Source organism: Narcine bancroftii, chromosome 6 (assembly GCF_036971445.1).
Source record: "Narcine bancroftii isolate sNarBan1 chromosome 6, sNarBan1.hap1, whole genome shotgun sequence".
In the NCBI taxonomy this organism is placed as follows: domain Eukaryota; kingdom Metazoa; phylum Chordata; class Chondrichthyes; order Torpediniformes; family Narcinidae; genus Narcine; species Narcine bancroftii.
The window spans coordinates 208,230,753-208,256,122 of NC_091474.1; the positions used below are offsets into that span (position 1 = coordinate 208,230,753).

Sequence of the window (25,370 nt, forward strand, 5' to 3'; positions counted from 1 at the left end):
ACAGCTGTTGCAACATTGACAAGATATTTCTGCTATATTGAATCTTCCTGAAGAAAATAAATGCTATTGTTAAGTACACTCACTATGCTATTGCCTGAAGAATATGTGCATCAACATGTCAATTTAATGCACACCATCTGTATACGTGTTGCTTTTATAGCCTGTTTGCATCTATCCTGACTAAGCATGCCCAGGCCTAACTCAACATTTGCATAGCACCTTCCCTGACTGCACGCACAGGCATGCTTGGACTGACCAAATCAACTTGCTTTGTTGGCTATATACTAGTAGACTTAAAATATGGAAAGAAATCACAAAAATAAGTTATATCCAAAAAAAAAGTATGTGATAGAAAAATTTAAGGTGATTTAATGATTAGCATCCCAAAATCTATAAAATACACCCAAAAGTATTCAGAAAGCAAAACGTTTGTTTTCCAGTGTAAATGACCTTCTGACATAAGGGGTAAAGAGCATTACTGTGGCAAATAAAAAGAGAGCTCTGATTTAAGTAAATTATATACAGAGAATCCTTCAATGTTAAAATCTGGGTAAGCGTTTCATTTGTCAATACAGAATCTTAATATGTATAAGTTGCAGTAGAAAACAAATAATACCCTTAAAAAGACCTGTCAAAAGAAATCATTATGCAATTGCTACATTCTATACAGACAATATTTGTCTGTGCAAACTTACTAAAATTGAGCTGGATTCTTTATTTACATCTTCAACACTGTTATCTCCCAGGCAGGAAGATTTATAAAGAAGCAAGCTGCTTGAATTGGAAGAATGCCAAAAGCAAGCGTTTCTCTTATCCTTAACGAGTCAGAGACAAAATCGGTCCTAATACAAAGATGGAAAGATGCGACCGAGGGATTTAGTTCCACTGTCAATATTTTTTATAGTGTGGAGCTCCTTATCCAAGGCTTAGATTGGATGATGCATACATGAGGAATGTACAACGAAAGGAACTTGGTGAACTAATAGAACTGCATTCACAGCACATGTTGGTAGAATAGGGATATTTATGCAGCTCAAAGTGTTTTATTGCACCCACTCCAGTTGGTGTTGACACATAATGTGCATTACTAAGGATGAAGATATTATTGATATATTTTTTGAACTTTCAGTCTGCTGTAGCTTATTCTTGGGTTCAGAGCTGCATGTTATTTGCATGAACAGTCCAACTTCATGAATATGCTTATCCTACTCAATAGGATTGAAGAAGGAACAATCAGAGGACTTTGTGATGTGAAATGGCAATCATATTCCTATCTGTTCTTGTACTTACCAATGTTTCCAATGGCAGAGAGAATTTCTTATTGACACAAGATCAGATATTAATCAGGAATATGTTTTATTTTAAAAATGAATACTGAATGTGTAAGGTAAATATATGATCCTATCTCACATTCAGCTATGAATAAAAGCAGTGCTAATATGGAAAGCAGGTGAACCCTGTGTTACCAGGGGGTTGCAATCCTAGAAAACTCTGCAATGCAATTTTCCACAGCACAAAACTGCATAATCTGTGCATGCGTGAAGAAATTGGAGTTATGGTTTTATTTTTTCATGTATATTCTGTGAAAGTACATTTAATTCCTTATCTCAAATGTTTTGGTCGTGATTATTAATTTCCATAAATTCAAATTTCTGTTACCTGAATGGGGTTGCCTGCACAGAATATGTAGTGAGCTGACCTTCTGAACATTCAGTAAACACAATAAATCAAGAGATAGGATTACAGATATGTAATCTTTTATCCGAAATTCTGAACACCAAAAACCTCCAAAAATCAGACATTTTTTTTACTGCATATACAAGGTGTTTAGCTTAGTTTGAGCCAGTTTAAGTATGAAGTTTTATTGTATGTTTTACTTAGAAATACAGGGATTGTCCTCCAGCAGAACTTCAGCAACCCTGCTAAAAGTATATTTGACAGAGGGAGTGACTTAGGGAGAAAGCAGAACCACGGCTAAGGCAGGCGAGCAGAGAGAAAGCGGCAGGATGACTCGGTTGGGCAAATGGGAAAAGAGTGGTCTATGTTTATCTAACTTAATTTACCACCCTGCCTCCATGACATGCATCTTCTCCCCACCACCCCCCCACCCCCCCCACCCCACCCCACAATTACTTAAAATTCTGCCATTTTAATATTATTCAGTTATCCAAAAAAATCCAAAATCCAAAGTGTCTGGTCCCAAGTACCTGTATCATCTTATGAAAACTATTTACAATAGGACAGCCAACCAAACTGAAATGAATAAGCACCTCTCCTTTAAATACTAAAATTCAAATCTATCAACAAAGAATTGCTACCAGTTTGTAAAATAAAACCTACAGACTAGTTCTGAATGCTTATGGAGATTGCACACCAAATAAGTACTAAAGCCACACCTGTTTTTGCATTGTAAACTTCAGAATATAACAAGCGTTATGAATGTTAATAACCTTTAAATGCCCAATGGATTTGCTTTAGCAAATTTGAGACAAACCTTGGCATCCAAGGTTTGGCACTATGTTGGTCAAGACTAGTTTTATGCATTGTTAAAGTCAGCAGATTAAAGTGTGTTAATTAAATATTAATTACTTGATTGAAATGTATTTCTAACGTACTTTCATGTTAGCATATCAGCCATACAGACTGTGGTTGAAATGACTGAAATAGTCAATTATAACCTTGAGACATTTTTTTCTGAATAACCATAATTAACTTTCTTATTAATAAGTACAACTGATATTTACATACCTTATATAAAATAGTAAAATATCCAAAGGATCTTCACTGACACTAAATGACATAAGGATATAATCGGACAAATTGTCAAAATCTTTCAATTTTAAGGATCATTTTAAGGCATAAAGGTAGAGACACGAGGTTTTTACGGAAGGATTTCCAGAGTTTATGGCCTTTGAAGCAAAAGGTTTGGTTCCCAAGAATAGAATACATCTGTGAATTATTTGTCTGGAGAAGGTTGCAGAGATCAGAAGTTACAAAGCCACAGGGGCAGGGAGAGGAATTCAAAATAAAGATGTGGAGTTTAAAATCAAAATGCAGTTTGAATGGGAACTCGTATACTAGAAATTAACTCAGTCCTGAGCAACAAGAAGATCTCTTGCTGGATGGACAACCTTCCAGCTGAACCATGTTTGAATATCAACACAGCTATCAGTACTGTAAGTTTTTCTACTCAGTATCAGCTCTCAGAGAGTGAACTCTTGCACAATGAGTGTGAATTCATACGATCTTCCCTCTCAAATTTTCAATTGAAAAGACTCTTTAATACACAAAATAATACCTTGGGATACTTATTAAACACAAAAATTTTAGATCAGTGGTTCCCAACCTCTTTCTTTCCACTCACATACCACTTTAAGTAATCCCTATGCCATCAGTGCTCTGTGAATAGTAAGGGATTGCTTGAAGTAGTATGTGGGTGGGAAGGGAAGGTTAAGAACCACTGCTCTTGACCCAATTGTTGTTGAAGTATTTTGCTTGAGAAAAATTGTCATTGCCCCATTTCCTTTGGAGTTATGAAACCATGCACATAATAAGTCAATTAGGTCCGATTAAAAAAAGTGGTTTTCAAACTTTTTCTTTCCACCCACATACCACCTTAAGCAATTCCTTACTAATCACAGAGCATCTATGGCATAAGGAATACTTAAAGAGGTAGGTGAGTGGAAAGAAAAAGATTGAGAATAGCTGCTTTAGATTAAAGAATCCATTTAATTTTTTTGCCTCCCAAATCCATAGTTGTCATCTTTTGCACTTGTTTGACAGAAGTTGGATCTGGCCTCAACAACTGATGTTCTTTACCATCCTGTTCTAATCAAGGAGCCACCAGAAAAGGGCTAATTCCTCATGACCACAATATTTTGTATTGTCCAAATATCCATCACTGACCCCACAGACCACATTTCATCTATGTTCCATTTTGGAACAATGTAACCTAAAATCCAATATCCATTTTCATATGGACAGTTGTCCTGTGTTTTCTATAATCTTAAAATTATCCAACTGTTCTGCCAAACAGTTATAGATGAGCAGAAAGTTGGCAAAAATTTGCGTACACTCTTAGACTAATTATTGTTCACTTTTGGTGTCTCAGGCTGTAGAGGTCTGGCAAACCATTCATAGCAAATGCATTGACCTTAAGCAAATGAACTTTCTGCACCTACTTGATCCCTTGGGGCAGCTACCTGCACCCAGAACACAAGTTAATAAAATAGCTTACTTGTTAACTTGTGGAACACTGTATAGGTTACTCAACAACTGGTGCACCCAGAATTGAGAGAACTTGTGAATGAATTTGCAAAACATTAGTTTGCAGATGTAGCAGAAATGAAGAAGCAAATAGAATGTTGTCCTTCATTACTATAGAGCTGGGATGTCCTGCTGGAACCGTACTGGGTGTGGCAGTTCTGGTCTCCTTACTTGAGATATACCACTTTTGGAGGCAGTGCAGAGGAGGTTAACCAGGTCGATTCCAGAAATGAAAGGATTAGTTCATGAGGGACTGAGTAACCATTCTTCTAAACTCATTGGCTGAGTGGGGGATCTTATCATGTAAAATTATGAAAGGAATCGATGTGATAGAAGCAGAAGATTGATTTTGCTGGCAGATGAGACTTGCAAGGGGACACAGCCTCAAGATTCAAGGGAACAGATTTAAGCCAGAGAGAAGGAAGAGCTGATTCTCACAGAATGGTGAATCTATGCAATTTTCTGCCCAAGGAAGCAATAGAGGTTAACTCATTAACTATATTTAAGACACAGATACTGTAGAGTTTTGAAGAACAGGAGAATTAAGAGTGAAGGAGAAGCAGGCATGTAAATGGAGCTAAGTCCATGGCCAAATCATCCATGATCTTATTGAATGAGAGAGCAGGCTCAATGCACCAGATACCAGGTGGCCTGCTCCTGCTCCTATTTCATATGTTCTTATTCAAGAATCCTTCATTGTCATGTAATAGTTCAAAACGTAATATTACATGAAATTTCCTTCTGCCTGCCATAAGGGCACAGTCACCATTAGTGTTACCCCTTACCATAAAAGAGAAAGAGAATGAAAAGAGAGTCCCTCCAGAGTCACCAAATGTCCATGGATTTGCATCCAGCGCTCCCTCAGCCTCTTTGGACGCACAAAACTCCTGTTCAATTTATCGGCAATCTGAGCTCCAGATCCAAGCCTCTGTTACAATCAAGGGCAGCCCCTCAGGAGCCATTCTTACCCTCAGCACCCTCTTGAATTCTGGCTCCCATACCTGGTTCCCATGAGCTAGTCTCCAGCAGCCCGTACCCCATGACAGTAAGTTTCCCACAGCCTGTGTATGATCCTTGTTTGTTTGCTGCTCTGGTCACCTTCCCTGAAGGATCATCTCCTCTGCCTCTCAACGGGCAGAGTTCTCCCCATCACTGGTGCCCTGCGCCAGGCCACTGCTCCCCAGACTCTGCACCCTTTGTGGCCGCTGCCGAGCACAGGTGCCGCCGTCTTGGGCACAGACCTCTGTGGTTGCAGGATTTGACTTACAAACGCTATCAGCTCCTTTAAGATCATTCCAGTTTTCATACTAAATTCCCCGCAATCTATTCTTTGTCACATGGCCCATTGACACTACGCTGATTTTCCTGCCACCCATCTACACCAAAGGTAATTGGCAGATTCCAATTAACCTACAGCCATCATGTCCTCGAAAATTTTCACTGTCTGAAGATGAATACTATTGGGGTTCAATCAAAACCTAAAATCTATCCTGGGAACCAAATACTATTTTGAAATATGATTTCAGCAAATTATTTCTGCCTTCCTCCACATAAAATGCAGCTAAATTATCCTGTGGTAACAAGAACGTCAGAGAAAATAGCTCTGTGAAAAATTTGCTGAAGCATTTGATTGGTCTTTTAGATTTTCTGCCAAACTTAATACTTATTTAAATTTTGCAGCCTAATTTCAATACAACATTTAATGAATGTAATGGTTTGCAGTTTATAATTTTAAAATAAGGTGAGAATTGTTTGTACTCTCCGTAAAATTTGTTAGGGTGGTGGCAGTGTTTCCAACAACAGTGTTCATTTTAAATGGATATCTATATGATTTCTGAACAGTTCCCCAAAGTGGATATATGTAGTAGGAAATGAAAAACTGAGAAAGCATTCTACAGACATTTGAAATCATCTTCCTCCATGATCTGTTTTTTTTTATTGGAAGATAGATAACTTTTCTTGGCTATTACAGCAATTCCCATAGAATAATTCATGCTTTTTGGAGACACAGGGGGATAAAACAAAGAACATTAGTCAATGTGATTACACTACACAACCATGCAATGCACTACAGAACTAAGCCTAAAGGCTTAGGCTTCTACAATGTCCATGCTCAAGGTGATCAATATTTAAATTCCTCTACCGCCACAGGATTCTCAGGGTCACAACTATTTTAAACATGTACTATATATACGTATCTAGGTCATTTCAAGCTCCCCCTAAAGATACAAATAGGATAGCCAAACTACCATGTGCCAAAGTTTCTTTCCAATGACTGAGGTTCGTGAACCTCCCCTTGTTACATTAATCATAGACTGCTGACATGCCACCAAAAGCTCTATCTGCACTACTATAACCCCTTTTATTTGCATTCTGAATATTATCTCTTTCAGATTTAATGTGTACTATTTTAGTTTTTTTTTTAAATGAAATACCTGTTCAGCTGCAACAAGTAAGAATTTCGGGACATATGCACATTGTACAATGTGTATGACAATACACTCATTATCATTATCAAAAGGGGATGGCCAAGGCCTTGGTTTGGCACCCCATTTCACTTCCTTCCCTGTAGACAACTGTGAACAGCAGAGAGGGGAGGCTTTAGGTTGAATCCCACGTGGCCTGACTTGTTTCTCTGCACTATTGCCAGTTCCAACATGACTCAGAAAAATGTTCACCCCATAAATATTCAACTTACTTGCCACCATCAACAACAGCTGATACAAGTCACTTCCCAGGCATCTGTCACAATGCCCATAACACAGCACATCTTGGCACTTAGTACTCACACAACTCCCATTCCTGTCAGCTAACTGAGGAACCTTAGGAAGAAAAATATTATGCACAAAGACTCCTGTGATGTGACGACGTGACTTGTGCAATTCTCCTTTTCTACCTAACCGATCTCTCTCTCTAGGTTGATCTCGGGAGAAGGGGAAATAGGCATTTGACTGGCTATGTCCCCTCAGATAGGAAATCTATCTCTTCATTATAAGCTTCCAGTGGAATGGTTGGAGCTCCAGTTGAGTCCACTGCATCCCTTTTGCAGATTGAGAGGTTACTTTCCCATCGAACATTCTGAGAAAAAGTGTTAGTTGTGCTGGACCTGAGACTGTGGAGGTCACCATGTCTCCTGCTGTTGGACCATTGCAGCTTCAATCAGAATAACAGCAATGATGCCTCTCAGACAACCCAGGGGTTGCCAAAGTTTTGATGCTTCGAACTTACTTAAGAAAAGTACAGAACGTCTCTATGGCCCATGGGCTTGAAATGTTCCATTGAAGATACTGCCCCATTCTCCTTGTAAAAGGATTTTTTTTTAAACATGTTTCCAGGGAAGCTACCATCTGCAGTGTGCTGCAAGGGCAGTCCTCAGGCATGAGACTGGACATTTAATGTTCGTGGGGTCTAAATTCCCAAGTGTATCAGCTGTGCCAAGCTGCAAACAAATTCTTCAGTCAGCAGGTTGCTTGAAATCCTGCAGCCTGGGGCCTGGGAAGGACATATCTGGACTTGAGAGCTAAGCTGGTGTGGTGTCAAGCCCTAACTCTCCTTCTTGTAAAGCTCTTAGTGAAACAAAATGACAATGGAGTGCTTTTCACACACATCACATACAGCTCGCAATACACAAGAACATAAGAAATAGGAGCAGGATCAGGCCATCTAGCCCATTGAGCCTGCTCCACCATTTAATTAGATCTGGCCTTGGACTCATCTCAACTTACCACCTGTTTGCCATTACCCTTGATATCCATATTCCTCAAAAATCAATCTATCTGTGTTTTGAAGAGGTTGTCTTTATAGCTTCCTTGGGTAGAGAATTCCAGATATATTCTCTCTGGGAAAAGCAGTTCCTCCTTGTCTTCATTTTAAATCTGCTCATACAAATCTTTAGGCAATGTCCCGAGTTCTAGATTCAGGTTTACTGTCGGAGTACGTACATGATATCGCATAAAACCCCGAGATTCTTTTCTTTTTTTCTGCAGGTGAGGCAAAATTACCATATATTGCATTGCAAAAAAATCTGACTCAATGTACACATGACCCAAATGGCAGCAAAAATGACCTTCCTCATTCTATTCCATTCATAATTTTACTGTTCTTGATAAGATCACCATTCATCCTTCGAAACTCCAATAAATATACTCCCTGGCTATTCAATCTCTCCTCATAAGCTAACCCTTTCATTCTAGAATCAATCCAGTGTACCTGCTTTGCACTATTTCCAAAGCCTCAAGTAAGGAGAACTTCACACTATAACTCCAGGCACGGCCTCACCAAATGCCCTGTACAGTCACAGCAGATCCTCCCTGTTTTTAATTTAACCCCTCAAGCAATGAAGGCCTAAATTCCATTTCTCTTCTTTCTGAACCCAGAAACTAACCTTTTGTGATTCACGTATCAGTACTCCCAGATCTCTCTGCACAATACTCCCACCATTTACATTACATTGATTTGTTCAGCCCCTTTTCAAATGCCCTCTGGAAATCTAAGTATATATATCACATTCACCTGCTTTCCTTCGTACACTGTGCTCATTATATCCTCAAAGAATGTATCATATATCTTGAACGTTGAGTGAGTGGGGAGGGGGGTGAAGGAGGGAGGGAAGGGAGGGGGGAAAAAGGGAGAAAATGACACTGTGTATATTCAAGAGGGAAATGTTTGTGTATATTTTGGTCAGTATGGTTCATAGTGTGAAAAAAATTTTTTTTAATTTAAAAAAAGAACTCAGTAAATTAGTTAAACATGACCTGCCCTTCCTGAATCCACAATGTATCTGCCTGATGGAACCATTTCTATCCAAATGTCTTATTATTTCTTCCTTCATGATCCCTTCAAGCATTTTACCAACTACAAATACTAAACTAGCTAGCCTATGGTTACAGGTTCACTTCTGCTTTTAAACAATGGCTTTACATATTCAAGGAACAACTTGATAAAGTGGTTTAGTCCAATCTTTACAAAGATCATGGCTGATCTGATTATGTTATCTACCCATATCAAATTCCCACCCATTTTTTATTATCAAATATCTTTCTCCCACTGTCTTAAAAATATTCAGACCATTTCCATCAGTCCTTGATGAGAGTTTCAAAGAAACATAATTCTCTGAGAGGAATTTTGCCTTGCCTCTGTCTTAAATAGATAACTCTTTTTTTATGTTGGCATCTGGTTCTTGATTCTTCCTGTGAAAGGAAACATTCTCTTCACATCCACCCTGTCATGACTGCTTGGGAATTTCATTCAGCCCTTACAATCTATTTTTAAGAACAGTGGATACAAGCACCTATTAATTCTGTATGTTTGTCAAGTAAACTTCCAGTGCCTGAACATCCTACTATAAATAAAGAACTCATCATACTCCGGATATAGATTAACTAAAGCCCTACTTTTGCATTCAGTTCTCCCAGCTATAAATAAAAAATGTCACTTTTCAAAAATACTTGTCATATCTGTTTGCAGGCCTTTACTAAATCACACGCAAAATTCCTCTGAAACCCAGTTATGCAATTTCTCACCATTTCAATTACATGCTACCTTTTTTTTATTTTTATGCAAATTGGACAATTGCACATTTCTCCCATTATACGCCAGTTGCCAGTTTTGTTCACTCTGTCATTCTATTTTTGTATCTTTCTGACCTCAAAACTTCCTCTTCACAACATATCAACATACCACCTTTCGTGCCATCAGCAAATTCAGCACCCATGCCTTTAAGTGGCTTCATCCATGTAAAATATACAGAATAAACTGTGAAAGGTTGAGGTTTCAGCACTGATCTCTGTGGCACTCTACTCATTATAACTTGCCAATCAGTAAAATCAGTAAAACAAAAAGTTTACTCTCAGTTTCCTGTTAGCCCGCCAATGTCCTGTTACTTCCAACTCCATGAGCTTTTATTTTTCACAGTAACCTTTGATGCTGCATTTTAGGAAATGCCTCCTGGAAATCTGACTACTTTTTATTCATACATTTATGCTTTATAGATAGACCCCCAACTTACGATGTTCCGACTTACGATATTTTTAAGTTACGATGATCAGAATCCATTTTGAATAAAGGTAAGTTGGGGTTTACCTATATCAGTGTGGTTGCTTTTCTTCCTCTGAAGGAAATGCTTCCATCCAATAAGCGCACGCAGATCATTTCTCACCACCATCACCCCCTAAACGTCATCATTTCAGTGTTCCTCTTGGAGTGACGTCAAGGAAACGTGCTTTGTCAGACCCAATGCTGGATTTTTAAAAAAGGGTGATTTGGAACACATGCATTGATTGCCATTGTTGGAGAAGGACAGAGAGATTGAAGAGGGAGAGAGAGCGATGGCAATCTGTGCATGTGTTCCAATCACAACTTGGGTTGCGAAATGATGTCATTGCCCTTAGTTACCGGGTGCCATCTCAGGCTCCCAGCAGGAGCAGGAATGTTGGCCTCCCAGCAGGAGCAGCAGCTCAGGAAACTACCTGTACAGGTAGACCCCAATTTACTATAATTTCACCTTATGATGCGAGTCATGAAGCCAACCCCATTGTAAGTAGGGGGTCTACCTGTAATTTATCTTTCACATACATTTGTTCAAAACACCACAGTTCAGCTTCCTTTCTGCAATAACTTCTCCCTCCATCCACCAAAACAGCATTCTTGAAGTGGCCTTCAGAGATTTACTTTATATACTGAAGATCCTCAAACCTGGGCAACGATGGTTGGCAGCCAACATTTAATTGGCACTTCTGTGAGCAGTCAGAGAAGAGAATGAGATACAAGTGGACTTTATTGTTTCCAGCTAAGACAAACACAATATCTCAAATGTAGTAACAAATTTTAAACATTCCTTTCTTTGTCAAAGACAAGCAACAGGTGTAAAGATGGTTACAAAGTCAGCACTCATGAAAGGGCTGTATTGACTTCTGAACTTACCTGATCTGCAGCTATCACCTTCCAGATAAAGTCATACTTCTTTGATGGATTAGTGAAAATGCACTGAAGTTCTACCACATCGTCAGATATGTATACTGGCTTGCCCCCTAAGTGAAGAAAGAGTCAATCAGTCATTTTCTTCAGAACCTTTGCTTACATATTCAATCTTCATGCCCCTCCCAAGTGTTTGGGAGTATTCACAAACTTACAGTGTCCCTTGGAAACCTTGTCATATCTGATGAAGAGTGCAGGCCTGAAACACTGGTCATCCTTTGCTGCATCTCCTGCTGAGTTTCTCCAGTACATTTGTATATTAGTGTCCCTTCACTCTCCCCACTCCTTCTCCTGCCTCTCAGTAAACCTGTAGCATATTTATTTGTGGGGTGTTCTCTCCTTGAAGAAGGGCTCAGGCCCGAAACTTCAGTTATAAACCTTTACCTCCTATGGACGCTGCCAGACTTGCTGAGATCCTCCAGAATTTCTGTGTTTTTACTACAGTCACAGCATCTGCGAACTTTTGTGCTTCACTCCAGGCTTCTAGGTTAATTGGTCACTGCAAATTGCCTCTAGTGTATGTGTTTTGTTGACTACAATATGGAGGCAATCAAGGGGAACATGGAAAGTAAAATGGAATTGGTATAGGATTGTTTGATGGTCAAGATAAACTTGTTTGGCCAGAGGGTTCATTTCCAAGGTGTCCGACTCTACAGACCTTCATGGAGGGTGGTGATGGATTATCATCCTCCAAATCATCCAAAGAAAAATCCCTTGTTCTCAGTTTTAATTTGTTCCACTGATATTTAAAAAAATTATTTGTACCTCTGAAAATCTTGTAATTGATATGTTATTCAATTAGTTTATTTCATCTTGGTTGATTTTAATTCTGAATATTGAGGGAATTTCCCAATGATCTCCATTTGTAGAGTAAGATTACATTGAATGAAAGAAGGAATCCTAAATATGCACTTTACACATCATCTATTTTAAATTGAAACATAAGTAGATTTCTTCAAATAGTTTTAGCTGATATAACAAATAGTAGCTTTCTTTTTTTTAGAAGTCCACAATAAATCATATAAGCAATCTAAAGACTAATTAAATATTAATTGAGCTACTCAATTTGAAAAGCATTATCAGCTTACTCTTTACAAAATAGAAAATCATTACAGAAGAACATGAAAAATGGGAGTAGAATGAGGGTACGCACAAAAGATCCACAGACAGCTGTGCAACACCGGTGACACAAGGCGCATGTGGCAAGGGATCAAGACTATCACGGATCATAAGTCAGCCTTGTGAATTAAAGACAATGACACCTCACCTTCTATGCACGGTTTGATGAGAAGAACAGGATGATGCCAAAGAAAGCTCCATGTCTCCCTGATGGACTGCCCTCCTGCATAACTGGGGTGAGGTGAGGAGAACCCTATCCAGGTGAACTCACATAAGGCGGCAGGACCAGATAATATACTTCATCGAGTACTGAAAGACTGTGCAGGCCAATTGACAGAAGTCTTCACAGACATCTTCAACACCTCACTGTAGCAGTCCATCATTCCCATAGGGTTCAAGACAGTCACTCAAGAAGGTGACAATAACAGGCCTCAATGACTACCACCCTATAGCAATGACCTCCATCATTATGAAATGTTTTGAGCATCTGGTGATGAGACACATCAAAGCCCACCTCCAAGAGATGGTGGATCCATTTTAATTTGCCTATAGAAAAAGCCATTCCACTTCACTCCATCCTCATATGCTAGGCTGCTGCTCATTGACTTCAGCTTGGCATTTAATACAATCATTCCCCAGAAAGCTGCCCTCGCACTCTTCTCTGTAACTCAGTGGTTTTCAAACTTTTTCTTTCCATTCACATATCACCTTAAGTAATCCCGATGCCATAGGTGCTCTGCGATTAGTAAGGATTCATTTAAGGTGGTTTGTGAGTGGGGAGGGGGGGGGGGGGCGAAAGGTTGAGAACCATTGCCCTCGACCCAATTTTTATTGAACTATTTTGCTTGAAAAAAATTGTTATTGGCCCATTTCCATTGGAGTTATGAAACCGTGCACATAACAAGTCAATTAAAACAGTGGTTTTCAAATGTTTTCTTTCCTAACATAACATAACATAACAATTACAGCACGGAAACAGGCTGTTAGGCCCTTCTAGTCCGCACCGAACCAAACACCCCTTTCTAGTCCCACCTCCCTGCACAATGCCCATAACCCTCCATCTTCTTCTCATCCATATACCTGTCCAACCTTATCTTAAATAATACAATTGACTCCGCCGCCACTATTTCTCCCGGAAGATCATTCCACACGGCTACCACTCTCTGAGTAAAGAAGTTCCCCCTCATGTTACCTCTAAACCTCTGCCCCTTAATTCTTAACTCATGTCCTCTTGTTTTAATCTTTCCTCCTCTTAACGGAAATAGTCTATCCACATCCACTCTGTCTATCCCTTTCATAATCTTAAATACTTCTATCAAATCCCCTCTCAACCTTCTACGCTCCAAAGAATAAAGATCTAATCTGTCCAATCTCTCCCTATACTCTAGATGCTTAAACCCAGGTAACATTCTGGTAAACCTTCTCTGCACTCTCTCCACTCTGTTTATGTCCTTCCTATAATTAGGCGACCAGAACTGCACACAGAACTCCAAATTAGGCCGCACCAACGTCTTATACAATCTCAACATCACCTCCCAACTCCTATATTCCATGCAATGATTGATAAAGGCCAGCATACTAAAAGCCTTCTTCACCACCCTATTCACGTGAGTTTCTACCTCCAGGGAATGATGTACCATTACTCCTAAATCTTTCTGCTCTTCTGTATTCATCAATGCTCTCCCATTTACCACGTATGTCCTATTCTGATTCTTCTTACCAAAATGAAGCACCTCACACTTATCAGCATTAAATTCCATCTGCCATTTTTCAGCCCACTTTTCTAAGCAGCCCAAATCCCTCTGCAATCCTTGAAAAACTTCTTCATTATCCACTATTCCACCTATCTTAGTATCGTCTGCATATTTACTAATCCAATTCACCACCCCATCATCTAGATCATTAATGTATATAACGAACAACAATGGGCCCAATACAGATCCTTGAGGCACACCACTGGTCACCGGCCTCCAACCTGACAGACAATTATCCACTTCCACTCTCTGGCCTCTCCCTTTCAGCCAATGTTCAATCCATTTGACTATCTTAAAATTTATACCTAAAGACTGCATCTTCCTAACTAACCTTCCATGTGGTACCTTATCGAAGGCCTTACTGAAGTCCATATAGACAACATCCACTACGCTACCCTCATCCACATTCCTAGTCACCTCTTCAAAAAATTCAATCAGATTGGTCAAACATGACCTTCCTCCCACAAATCCATGTTGAGTGCTCCTGATCAGACCCTGTCTATCCAGATGTTTATAAGTACTATCTCTAAGAATTTTCTCCATTAATTTACCTACCACAGACGTCAAACTTACAGGCCGATAGTTGCCAGGCTTCCTCCTTGAACCTTTTTTAAATAACGGAACCACATGCGCAATGCGCCAATCCTCCGGCACTATCCCCATATCTAATGACATTTGGAAAATTACCACCAGAGCCTCTGCTATTTCCTCCTTCACTTCTCTCAATGTCCTGGGGAAGATCCCGTCTGGTCCCGGAGACTTATCCACCTTTATATTCTTCAAAAGCCTTAAAACTACACCTTTTGTAATCTCTATATTCCCCATATTTACCCAATTTGCTTTTTTTATCTCACATCTCCCAATATCCTTCTCCTTAGTGAATACCAAAGAAAAGAAACTGTTCAATATCTCCCCCATTTCTCTAGGCTCCACACACAGTTTTCCACTCTGATTTTCTAAGGGACCAATTTTGTCTCTAGCTTTCCTCTTACCATTAACATATTTGTAGAACTCTTTTGGATTAGTTTTCACCCTGCTTCCCATAGTTTTCTCGTACCTTCTTTTAGCTTTCCTAATTCCTCTCTTAAGATTCCTCTTACATTCAATGTATCTTTCAAACATCTCCTTAACTCCATGCTTCTTATATCTAATGTACGCCTCCCTTTTTCTTCGAACCAAGTTTCCAATATTCCTTGAAAACCACGGCTCTCTCAAATCTTTTGCCCCTCCTTTTAACCTAACAGGAACATAAAGCTTTTGCACTCTCAAAATCTGATCTTTAAAAGACTTCCATTTCTCTACTACATCCTGCCCATAAAACAAATTGTCCCAATGCACACCCTGCAAGTCCTTTCGCATCTCCTCAAATCTAGCTTTTCCCCAATCAAAAACCTCAATCCTTGGCCCTGATTTCTCTCTTTCCATAATGACATCCTCTCACATACCACTTTAAGTATTCCTTTACTAATCACAGAACACCTATGGCATAGGAAATTCTTAAAGTGATAAGTGAGTGGAAAGATAATGTTTGAAAACCACAGCTCGAGAGTTTAGAAAAATGTGAAAAATTTATAAATTATAAATTTCTCATTTGGCTTGATCTAGGTGTGATGTCCTCAGCTGCAAAGACCAGAACCATGGGTCAATGACTGAGAATTGGGGTGGGGGTGGGTGGGGGAGGGTGGGACTTGTATGAGAGGAAATCAATTCATTCAAAGGGTGTGACATTTTGAAATTCTTAATGCTGGAGGGCACTGGGGCCTCAGTCATTTTCTTAATATTTATAAGCAAAATCAATGGATACTCAATATTAAGGAAATCTATGGATATGGAGTAGAGCACAAAATGGTATGGTTCATCATTAATTCTAATGATTTTTGTTTACCCCTCTTCTTCTCCCATTTCTTATATTCTTATGTCCTAAATGACTATTGCCTTGTTTTCAGAGACCTCAGCAGAGGAAACATCCCACCATTTCTGCTTGGTTAAGTCCTTGAAGTATGTTGTCAGTTTCAATGTGGTCACATCTCATACCTTTAACTCTATAGAAACCTAGCCTATTCGATATCTCTTGTATACAGGCTTGCCTTCAGTTGCATTAATCTGCTAAATCTTCTCTGTTCCCCATCCTAGCATAAGGCATATCATCACCTTGATGTTTCGTTCTAGGAGCCGTAGGTGGTGCCGGTAGATGACCCATGATTCGGAGCCGAACAGGAGCGTGGGTATGACAACGGCTCCGCTCCATCCTCAACATCCATTGGAGCGCTTTCATCCCTAACGTCGAAGTACTCGAGATGGCAGAGGTCGACAGCATCGAGTCCACGCTGCTGAAGATCCAGCTGCGCTGGATGGGTCACGTCTCCAGAATGGAGGACCATCGCCTTCCCAAGATCGTGTTATATGGCGAGCTCTCCACTGGCCACCGTGACAGAGGTGCACCAAAAAAAAGGTACAAGGACTGCCTAAAGAAATCTCTTGGTGCCTGCCACATTGACCACCGTCAGTGGGCTGATAACGCCTCAAACCGTGCATCTTGGCGCCTCACAGTTTGGCGGGCAGCAACCTCCTTTGAAGAAGACCGCAGAGCCCACCTCACTGACAAAAGGCAAAGGAGGAAAAACCCAACACCCAACCCCAACCAACCAATTTTCCCCTGCAACCGCTGCAACCGTGTCTGCCTGTCCCGCATCGGACTTGCCAGCCACAAACGAGCCTGCAGCTGACGTGGACTTTTTACCCCCTCCATAAATCTTCGTCCGCAAAGCCAAGCCAAAGAAAAAAAAACCTTGATGTTTCATTAGGCTAATGTGCTCCCCACATGAACAGAAAACATTATACTGAAATTAGGTTATATTTACAATGGCAACCTTTTTATGAATCTGATTTCACATTTACTGAGAAGCAAGAGATAACAAATTAAATAGAAATCCAATTTGCAGGCAGAATTAAAACCTTCATGTCAAAGTGTTGGGCTGTCTCTACCCTCACCGATCACTCCAAAAAAAACACACAGGAAAGAGACATTCATCCTTGGACATTTGTTGCTAAAAGTATGCATTAGCATATTGAATCTGTATTCAAAGTCCAAGGACAATATTGTTAGTTTTTGTAACAGGGAAAGTTCTTCATATAGAAGTAACCAGTCTCCATGGAGATCTCTCTCATCAGTCGGTGGGAAGTGACATTGAGGTGCAGCTGACTACAAAGTCTGGGCCACTCTCTTCTCTACCTTCCCAGGGTAACATTACAGGTCATGTTGCAATTTTCCATGACTTACAATCTGCATGTGCAGAAATGCAAGGTGAAAAAAAGGTTTTTTTTAAACTTTTTGATTACTTTTTTTCCAGATATATTCCGTGAGAGTGAATTTTGTTCCATGTTCCAGGTTTTTGTGTCGTGATTTCTGAATCCTGTGATGGTGAATTTCCATTACCTAAATGGCCGTAATTTTGGAAAAGGGAGCTGTAATGTGGGGAAAAAGGGCCTGTAATGTGGTGGTCACCTGTACTTTTGCACTAGTTGCCAATTATGCTCTCTGTCTGAAGCTAAGGATGTTGTTTGTTAATACCCTGGTGGCCCCAAGCTGAAAATTCCTCCCTCTTAATGTACTGATAAAAGCCACAAATTCCAAACCATGTGAACAATGATTCACCTTCCAGATCTCAGCAAAGAAAAAAAGATTTTACCTTGAGAAGCACAATTTCATGGAAACAAGACCAACGTATCCCTAGTCTCAGGTATGACTGTCAAGACCAATACAGCACAATGTACCCCAATGTACTCAATCCAAACAACAGTATCAGAATATGGGAAAAAAATAGAAACTCAGTAAAAAATAAGTTGCAGAGTCCTACAGTTTCTCTCTTATGCTGTGTAACTGACTTTTCTCAGACTTCAACAGATTCACTGCAGAGGCAGCCATAGAATAGTGCAATCTGTACAAGTGCAGGGAGTCAAAAGCTCGTCAGTGGAACAGCGCCAACACAATAGTAAGAGGTTTTTCGAGGCATAAATGATCCTTGTACAACAGGCATATTTGTTGATAATTTCTAGAGTGAAATTCTCCATCAGTGCTGCACGTCTCGAGTGAATGAGAGATAAGACAGATATACTGGGAGGGGGAAGTGGTAGTATCATGTTGAAGAATGAATTTCAGTAAACTGCCTTCTACTCAGACAAGGTGCGGGGGTGTGTGTGTGTGTGCATGCGTGCGTGTGCGTGAGCATGCGTGTGTGTGTGTGTGTGTGTGTGTGTGTGTGTGTGTGTGTGTGTGTGTGTGTGCATGCGTGCGTGTGCGTGAGCATGTGTGTGTGTGTGTGCATGCGTGCGTGTGCGTGAGCATGTGTGTGTGTGTGTGTGTGTGTGTGTGTGTGTGTGTGTGTGTGTGTGTGTGTGCGCGTGATCAAAGGAGAGAAGGCCCATTCGTGTAAAGCTGGGACAGGACAGGGAGAACAACATTACTCAAATAGATGAGAAAATCATTCCTGCCTAATATGTGCTAGGGTGGAGGGAGGGAGGAGAGGGAGAGAGAGAGAATGAAAGCAACTAGGAAAAAGAAGAATGATACAAGTAAGCTAAAGTATGGGGTAATGGAAGGCACAGAAGTGATTAAACTATGTGGATGACACTCAGCTCTGATGAAGAACAACAGGATGAACAGTAGGAAGGAGTCCTACTGCATGGATAGTAAATAAAATTTCTACAGCTCTGGTAAACATTTAGATGATAATGGCATGCTTATTTACTAAGGGAAGAAATGATGGAAGGAGGATATGCAGCTCTCTCAGGTTAAGAGATAGTCTGCAAGAAACTCACTATATCACCAGCCCACTCCACTCAGAGTCCTAGTAAGGGAGATTTAAGAGATTCTCATGAAATAGCAACAACATTTGGACCACTGTGATATTGTACAATTTTTTTGTTACAGTTCATCCACAAGCAGAATGTACATTAATGTTTCAAGAGATTTACACTTCCTCCATGTCATTTATATTTATCTTAATAATTTATCAACTTTTTACCTAGAATAAATGGAAATGCATAGATTTTATAACACAGAAACAGACCTCTCTACCTCACTGGAAAACAATATGTTCCAAAGGCAGCTTCTCCCATCCTAATCTCACCATGATCTATTCCATTCTTCCTCATCTGGCTTCTCTACACATTCATGTAAGCACTAAGTGAGGCTAACATTGCCACTTCCAATCCTGCTTTTCACAATTGTACGTTTATTGAATTGATGCCAGATGTATTTGCATCATTCCCTAAAGTCCTTAAGTCAAACTTTTCCTCAGGATCTCCTCTGAAACATAAGATGGACCTGAGTAGAAGTCTGAAATTAATTTACCCAGAGCATTCAAATTTTAAAATTTTTATTTGCAGCATGGTACAACCCAGTTCTCGCCACTTAAACCCATGCCGCCCAATTATACCCAAATAAACCTGTGACCCCATATGTTTTGGATGGTGGGAGGAAACAGGAGCACCTGGAGGAAACTCACACAGACACGGGGAGAATGCATAAACTCCTTACAGACAGTGCCGGATTCAAACCCCAGTCACTGATGCTGTAATAGCATCATGTTAACTGCTATGATTACTGTGCCGTCCATGTTGGAGTGTGTGCAGAAGCATAGAGTCACACACCTGGAGCCTGAAAATCATACGAAGACCTGGCTTCCACTAGCGAATCTCAATGTAGAGCACTTCTTTAGTGACCAGCCCAAATTGGATCCAATGAGTAGAAAGGACCTTCATTGTAGGTCCTATGCCATAATACTGCCATTTGAAATGGTGAAGTAAATGCACTTAATGTGGAATGAGTGTGGATTCTCTTGAAGCAAAAATGTAAAAAGTGCCATCTGTTGTCTCTGGACATTCCAACATGCTTCAGAATCAATGAATCACATTTGAGATGCATTTATATGATGAGAATGTGAGTCAGTAGAAACAAAAGGATACTATTAAAGATCAATTAAATAATTAAACAAATTGGTCAGATTGGAGAGATAAGTGGTGGCCAAAACACAACTTCTACATTTTTGGTAAGTGGCAGATGAGTCAGAGCTGATCTCAGAGCTGAGCATGAATCATTAATCATCTGAACAGGAGCTATAAGCGCAAAACACTGTACGTAGCCAACATAATATAGGAGGGCTTCTGCACGAGCGATGATATATGAATGAAACTTAACATACACTGACCTATCCCTTTGAACTAAAATAAATATTTGTAAAAGTTAGGGGAGGTAACTGATCAGTACAATCCTGCCAGCCATGATATAAAATAATAATAATGAGTTTATTGTCATATACATTGTACAAAATTGGTTAGTGTAGCAGTTAGCACAATGCTGTCACAGTGTCAGCGATCCAGATTCGAATCCGGTGTTGTCTGGAAGGAGTTTATATGTTCTTCTCGAGTCTGCATGGGGTTCCTCCAGACCCTCCAGTTCCCTCCCACCATTCAAAATGTACCAAGGTTGTAGGTCAATTGGGTGTAATTAGGCAGCCTGGGCTCATGGGCCGAAAGGGCTGGTTTCTGCCCTGTTTGTCAAAATTTGTCTTTTTTTGGTGTCATTACAGTCGATGATGAGTGTAGCAAAGGGAGATTCAAGAGCTTGACAGCTGTTGGAAAGAAACTGTTCTTGAACCTGGAGGTACTGTTCTTCAGACATCTGTGTCTGCTGTACAAAGATAGCAGTGAGAGGAAGATGTGACCAGGATGATGGGGTTCTATGGATATGCTCCAAAGGTTTCTACTGCTGACATTAATTTAGTGCTCCATGAAGACCTCAAGGAAGAATTATTGAATTAGAATATAGTATTTGAAAACTAAAGGTTTGAAATGATACATCCAAGCACTCACAATAATTAAGCACTTCCCTTTTACACTCATTACTTTGACAGTTAATTATACATGCTTTATTCTCTGACAAAATTGCCCCTTATTTTATTCCACCTCATATCTACCACAGCAGTGGGTCAGTTTGCACCTGCTCTAACTATGGAAGGGAAGGAATATGAGGCTAAGTTCGTAGTGAAGGACAGTTGGCAGATTTCATCTTGCTTACTTCTGATATTTGTTTCCTTTGCCCTCTGGTAATAAATCTGTTAGTTTTATTATAGATTTCTACAATATAGTTTCAACTTCAATGAAGGAACAATGAATTAAAGGTCAATACTGTAGTAGCTTGGATGAAAAATCAACTTAAAGGCAAAAAACAGACAGTAATGGAAAACATTTTTTCACACTGGAGGAAGATGTGTGTGTGTGTGTGTGTGTGTGTGTGTGTGTGTGTGTGTGTGTGTGTGTGTGTGTGTGTGTGTGTGTGTGTGTGTGTGTGTGAGAGAGAGAGAGAAAGAGAGAGACACCCCTCCTTTCCTCCCCCCCTCCCCACACACACACACACACACACACACACACACACACACACACACACACACACACACGCACACACACACACAAAGGGAGAGTTGTTCTTTAGCTTTTCATACTATTTGGGAGTGGCCAGTGGAGTTCGCCACCTATCAGTACCAGAACAACTGCTTTTCTTAATACAAATTAGTGACCTGAACTTGGATGTAAAGATCAGAATTTTGAAGTTGCATTCTCAAACTTTGGAAGCATAATGAATGGTGGGAGGACAGACTTGAAGGAGATGTAGTTAGATTGGTGGACTCAGCAGATAGGCAGCAGATGAAATTTATTACTGAGAAATATAGAGTGTTACACGTTGATGGGAACATTGAGAAGATACAATAAAAACTAAAGTGGATATTTCTGGTTTTCAAGAAAGGTGGTCTAGCAGAAGGTATACCAGGGCAGATTAAATGGTTAAAAAAGCATAAAGCATTCTGGAATTTGTAGAGAAATTGAGCATACAAACACAGAAAAGTCATGTTGAAATTTTTTTTTAATTTTAAATATAAACATAGAGCAAGGTAACAGGCCTTTCGGCCCACAAGTCCATGCCTCCCAATTACACCCAATTGATCTACAGCCCCTAGTACATTTTGAACGGTGGGAGAAAACCAGAGCCCCCAGAGAGAACCCACACAGATACGGGGAGAATGTACCAACTCCTTATTCACAACGCGGAATTCAAATCCTGGTCCCTCTGGTCCCTACTGAAATCATAAAATGCTGGTTTTGACACAACCGAAGTATCATATTCAGTTTTGGGCACTCTACTTTAGGAAAGATATGAAGGCATTGGAGATGCTGCAGAAGAGATTCACCAAAGTGACTCGGGGGGGGTGGGGGGGGGGGGGAATCTTGAGATATATAGATTATAGCAGCAAATATTGTTTTCCTTGGATCAGTGAGGAAATTTGATGGCAAAATTTGAAATCATGAGGGGTATAGAAGTAGGTGATTGGAAAAAGAATCAGTAAATCTTTTATTACACAATAAACGATTAGGGCCTGGAATACATGGCCAGTGGTACAGTAAACCTCCAGGTATCCAGTACCTATGGGCATTGGTAGATGGCGGGTAAATGTATTTGCCAGTTGCTTGAAATTGTTTGTGTGCCAATTTTAAACTCCCACATTTTTTGCCTATTTATTTTCTGTGATTGTTTTTCCGGTTGCTTGAATTATGGATAATGTGGATTTTATTGTACCTGTAGTTAGCAATGAAGATTTAATTCTAGCATTCAAAAGGGAACTGGATAAATATCCAAAGGGAAAGAAATTGCAGGGGTAGGAGAAGAGGGCCTGGAATGTGATGAGCTAGACTGCTCCAACAAGGGCCTCCTTCTGCTCTTTATTTGCTCTGTGATTCTGTGAAACTGTGGTGCAAAAATTGTTGACAGGAGATTTGATAGCCTGGGACTGGTTTACAAGGGATAGATAAAGGGAAGTTATTCCCATTTGCAAATGGTTACAGGACCAATCAGTAAGGATTTAAAATGTGGAGCAAAAAATGGACAAGAGAAAATTCTAATTGCACAATGAAATTAAGCTCTGTAATTCACTGCTGTGAAAGGTGGAAAAGGAACCAATGAAGGAATTACACAGGTATTTGTAAGAGAATAATTTTCATGGCTATTAGGAAAGAGTTTGGGAATGAGACTGATGGAATTCTTCTACTAGGTGACAACAGAGACTCAATAGGTTGGACATTTTGAGCCATTATATTATTCTGAAAGAACGGTAAGCAAAGCTGCACCTATCAGAACAAATCAGGTGAAGAGCTGTTCATAAGATGCCAAAGGCAGCTCAGAGTGTTTATAATCAGAATCAGAATTTATTGTCATGAACAAGTAACAAAATTCAGTGTTTTGCAGAAATATCAAGAGTAAACATTCATATTATAACCATTCTACAACATTACTATAAATTAAGTAGTGTACAAAAAGAAAGGTTCATTGATTATTCAGGAATCTGATGGCAGTGGGAAAGCAGCTGTCCTTGTGCCTTTCAGATTTATAGATTCATATTTCTTACATGTTAGCAAGAATCACCTCAAAAAAAAACTTGTTTGGTGTCTGCTTGGAATATTCTTCGTGCTGAACTATAATTGCAAGCCTTTCTTTTTGGAAGCACCAGAGCTGATGAGGGATGCAGTAATGAATAGGAAAGGCTTCTACTGCAATAATCTCCATTCACAGGATCAAATGTCTGACTTTCTTCAATCAAGCTTTCTGTTTCTGGTTTCTGCTCTGTCTTTTTTTTCAGACAGTTTAAAACAAACCTCCACATTTGAGCAACACTTAGAGAAACAAAAGTTGGATAAGAACATAATGCAGGGCAGCCAACCAGGTTCAGGGTTGATTCTCTACAACATGGGCTGGAAACAGTTGTGTGGGTTGTTAGGACTGCACAGTGTCCTGCATGACTTCACATTCAAAGAAGGTTGAATTGGATCAAGCATAATAAAATAAGCTATCGCCACAAACAAGGAATTTGGAGAGAAGCAAAGAAACAGGAGAAACGAAGGTAACCACAAAACATTGTAAAGGGATGTATGAGGGCAGGCAATTGCACCATGGTTCTTCACTTTAAAATTCATAAAAAACTCCATAGCATTAACAATTCTTGTCATATTTGTCATTGTTAATCCTGTACTAAATACTTACATTACTCAACCAGCTTCCTTATGAAAAATACACTGAGTAGACAGACTCAGAAGCTACTAAGAAAACCTGCACCAGAACCTAAAGCTACCAAATACAAAAAAGTGGTGAATTTAATTCCCAACACAATTGCTATTCAGTCAATTCACACTTGAGAGCCAACCCACAGAGTGTTAGTTGAAAAGATATCCTAACATTACAACAGTGATCACACTTCAGAAAAGAGTATTGGCTATAAAGCACTTTAGTAAATCCGGAGGTTATCAAAATGCTCTACTTATGTCAGTGTTTCATTTATTTTTAACTCTATTCCTTCACAGATATGACCCCTGCTAATCCTCAATGATAGCGTGAGAGGTCTGTTGCAATGGTCATTAACTTCTGCATGCTTGAACCACAAGGGCTCAGCTGTACACTGCAGCATCTTAGAAGTGTCCCACTCCTCTGACCTGCTGACACATGGAAGAGTTTGCTTGCTGAAGTGACATATCTTAAGACACTCAAGAGACTGCAGATGCTGGAATCTGGAGCAACAAACAATTGGCTGGAGGAATTCAGTGGCTCAGCAACATCAATGGGAGAAAAAGAATGGTCAAAGTTTTGGGCCAGATTTACTCAGGGGTTGTGGCCTGAAACTGGGATAGACAGGGACTGATTAGTGATAGTCAGAATTATACACGGTATGTCATGTCTAACCTGCCTTATAGAGCTTTTCTTGCTTTTTAAAATATTTTTATTGATATTTTACAGTATAACCAATAAAACAGTACAATTATACAATGAGCTACAATTTTTAAAAAATTAGAAATAATTCTCATAATAAAGAAATCACGAGCTGATTCATAACAATGAAATAAGATTTAACAACAAAAAACCCAAAAAGAAACATTTCAAAACCCCTTCCTCTAAGCAAGGTTGCAAGTTGTCACGTATGAATCAAGTGACATCAACTTGGAGAGGGACAACACAACGCCAAAATTCCAGAACAACACTAAGTTTTGAAATTACGATAATAATCCATAAATGTGCCCCATGTCTTTTGAAACTTAATATTTGAATCCTTGATAGAATTTTTTTTTCTCGACTTAAACAAGACATAATATCTCTTAGCCATTTTGCATGTGTATAGGGGGAGTAATTTCTTTCCATTTAATCAAACTTGCATGTCT

General features: G+C 39.6%; 1 protein-coding gene across 3 annotated transcripts in view; it reads right to left on the bottom strand.

Annotated features, from left to right (window-relative positions):
- The window catches only part of LOC138737005 (uncharacterized), a 268,455-nt gene that overhangs the window by 140,379 nt on the left and 102,706 nt on the right, over positions 1–25,370 (bottom strand). For all 3 annotated transcript variants that reach the window (XR_011340709.1, XM_069887356.1, XM_069887355.1), the window contains one exon: positions 11,188–11,294. Coding sequence is in view for 2 of the 3 variants with exons in the window: in XM_069887356.1 (XP_069743457.1) it covers positions 11,188–11,294 (107 nt within the window). In the remaining variant the exon portion in view is untranslated. The remainder of the gene's footprint in view (positions 1–11,187; positions 11,295–25,370) is intronic.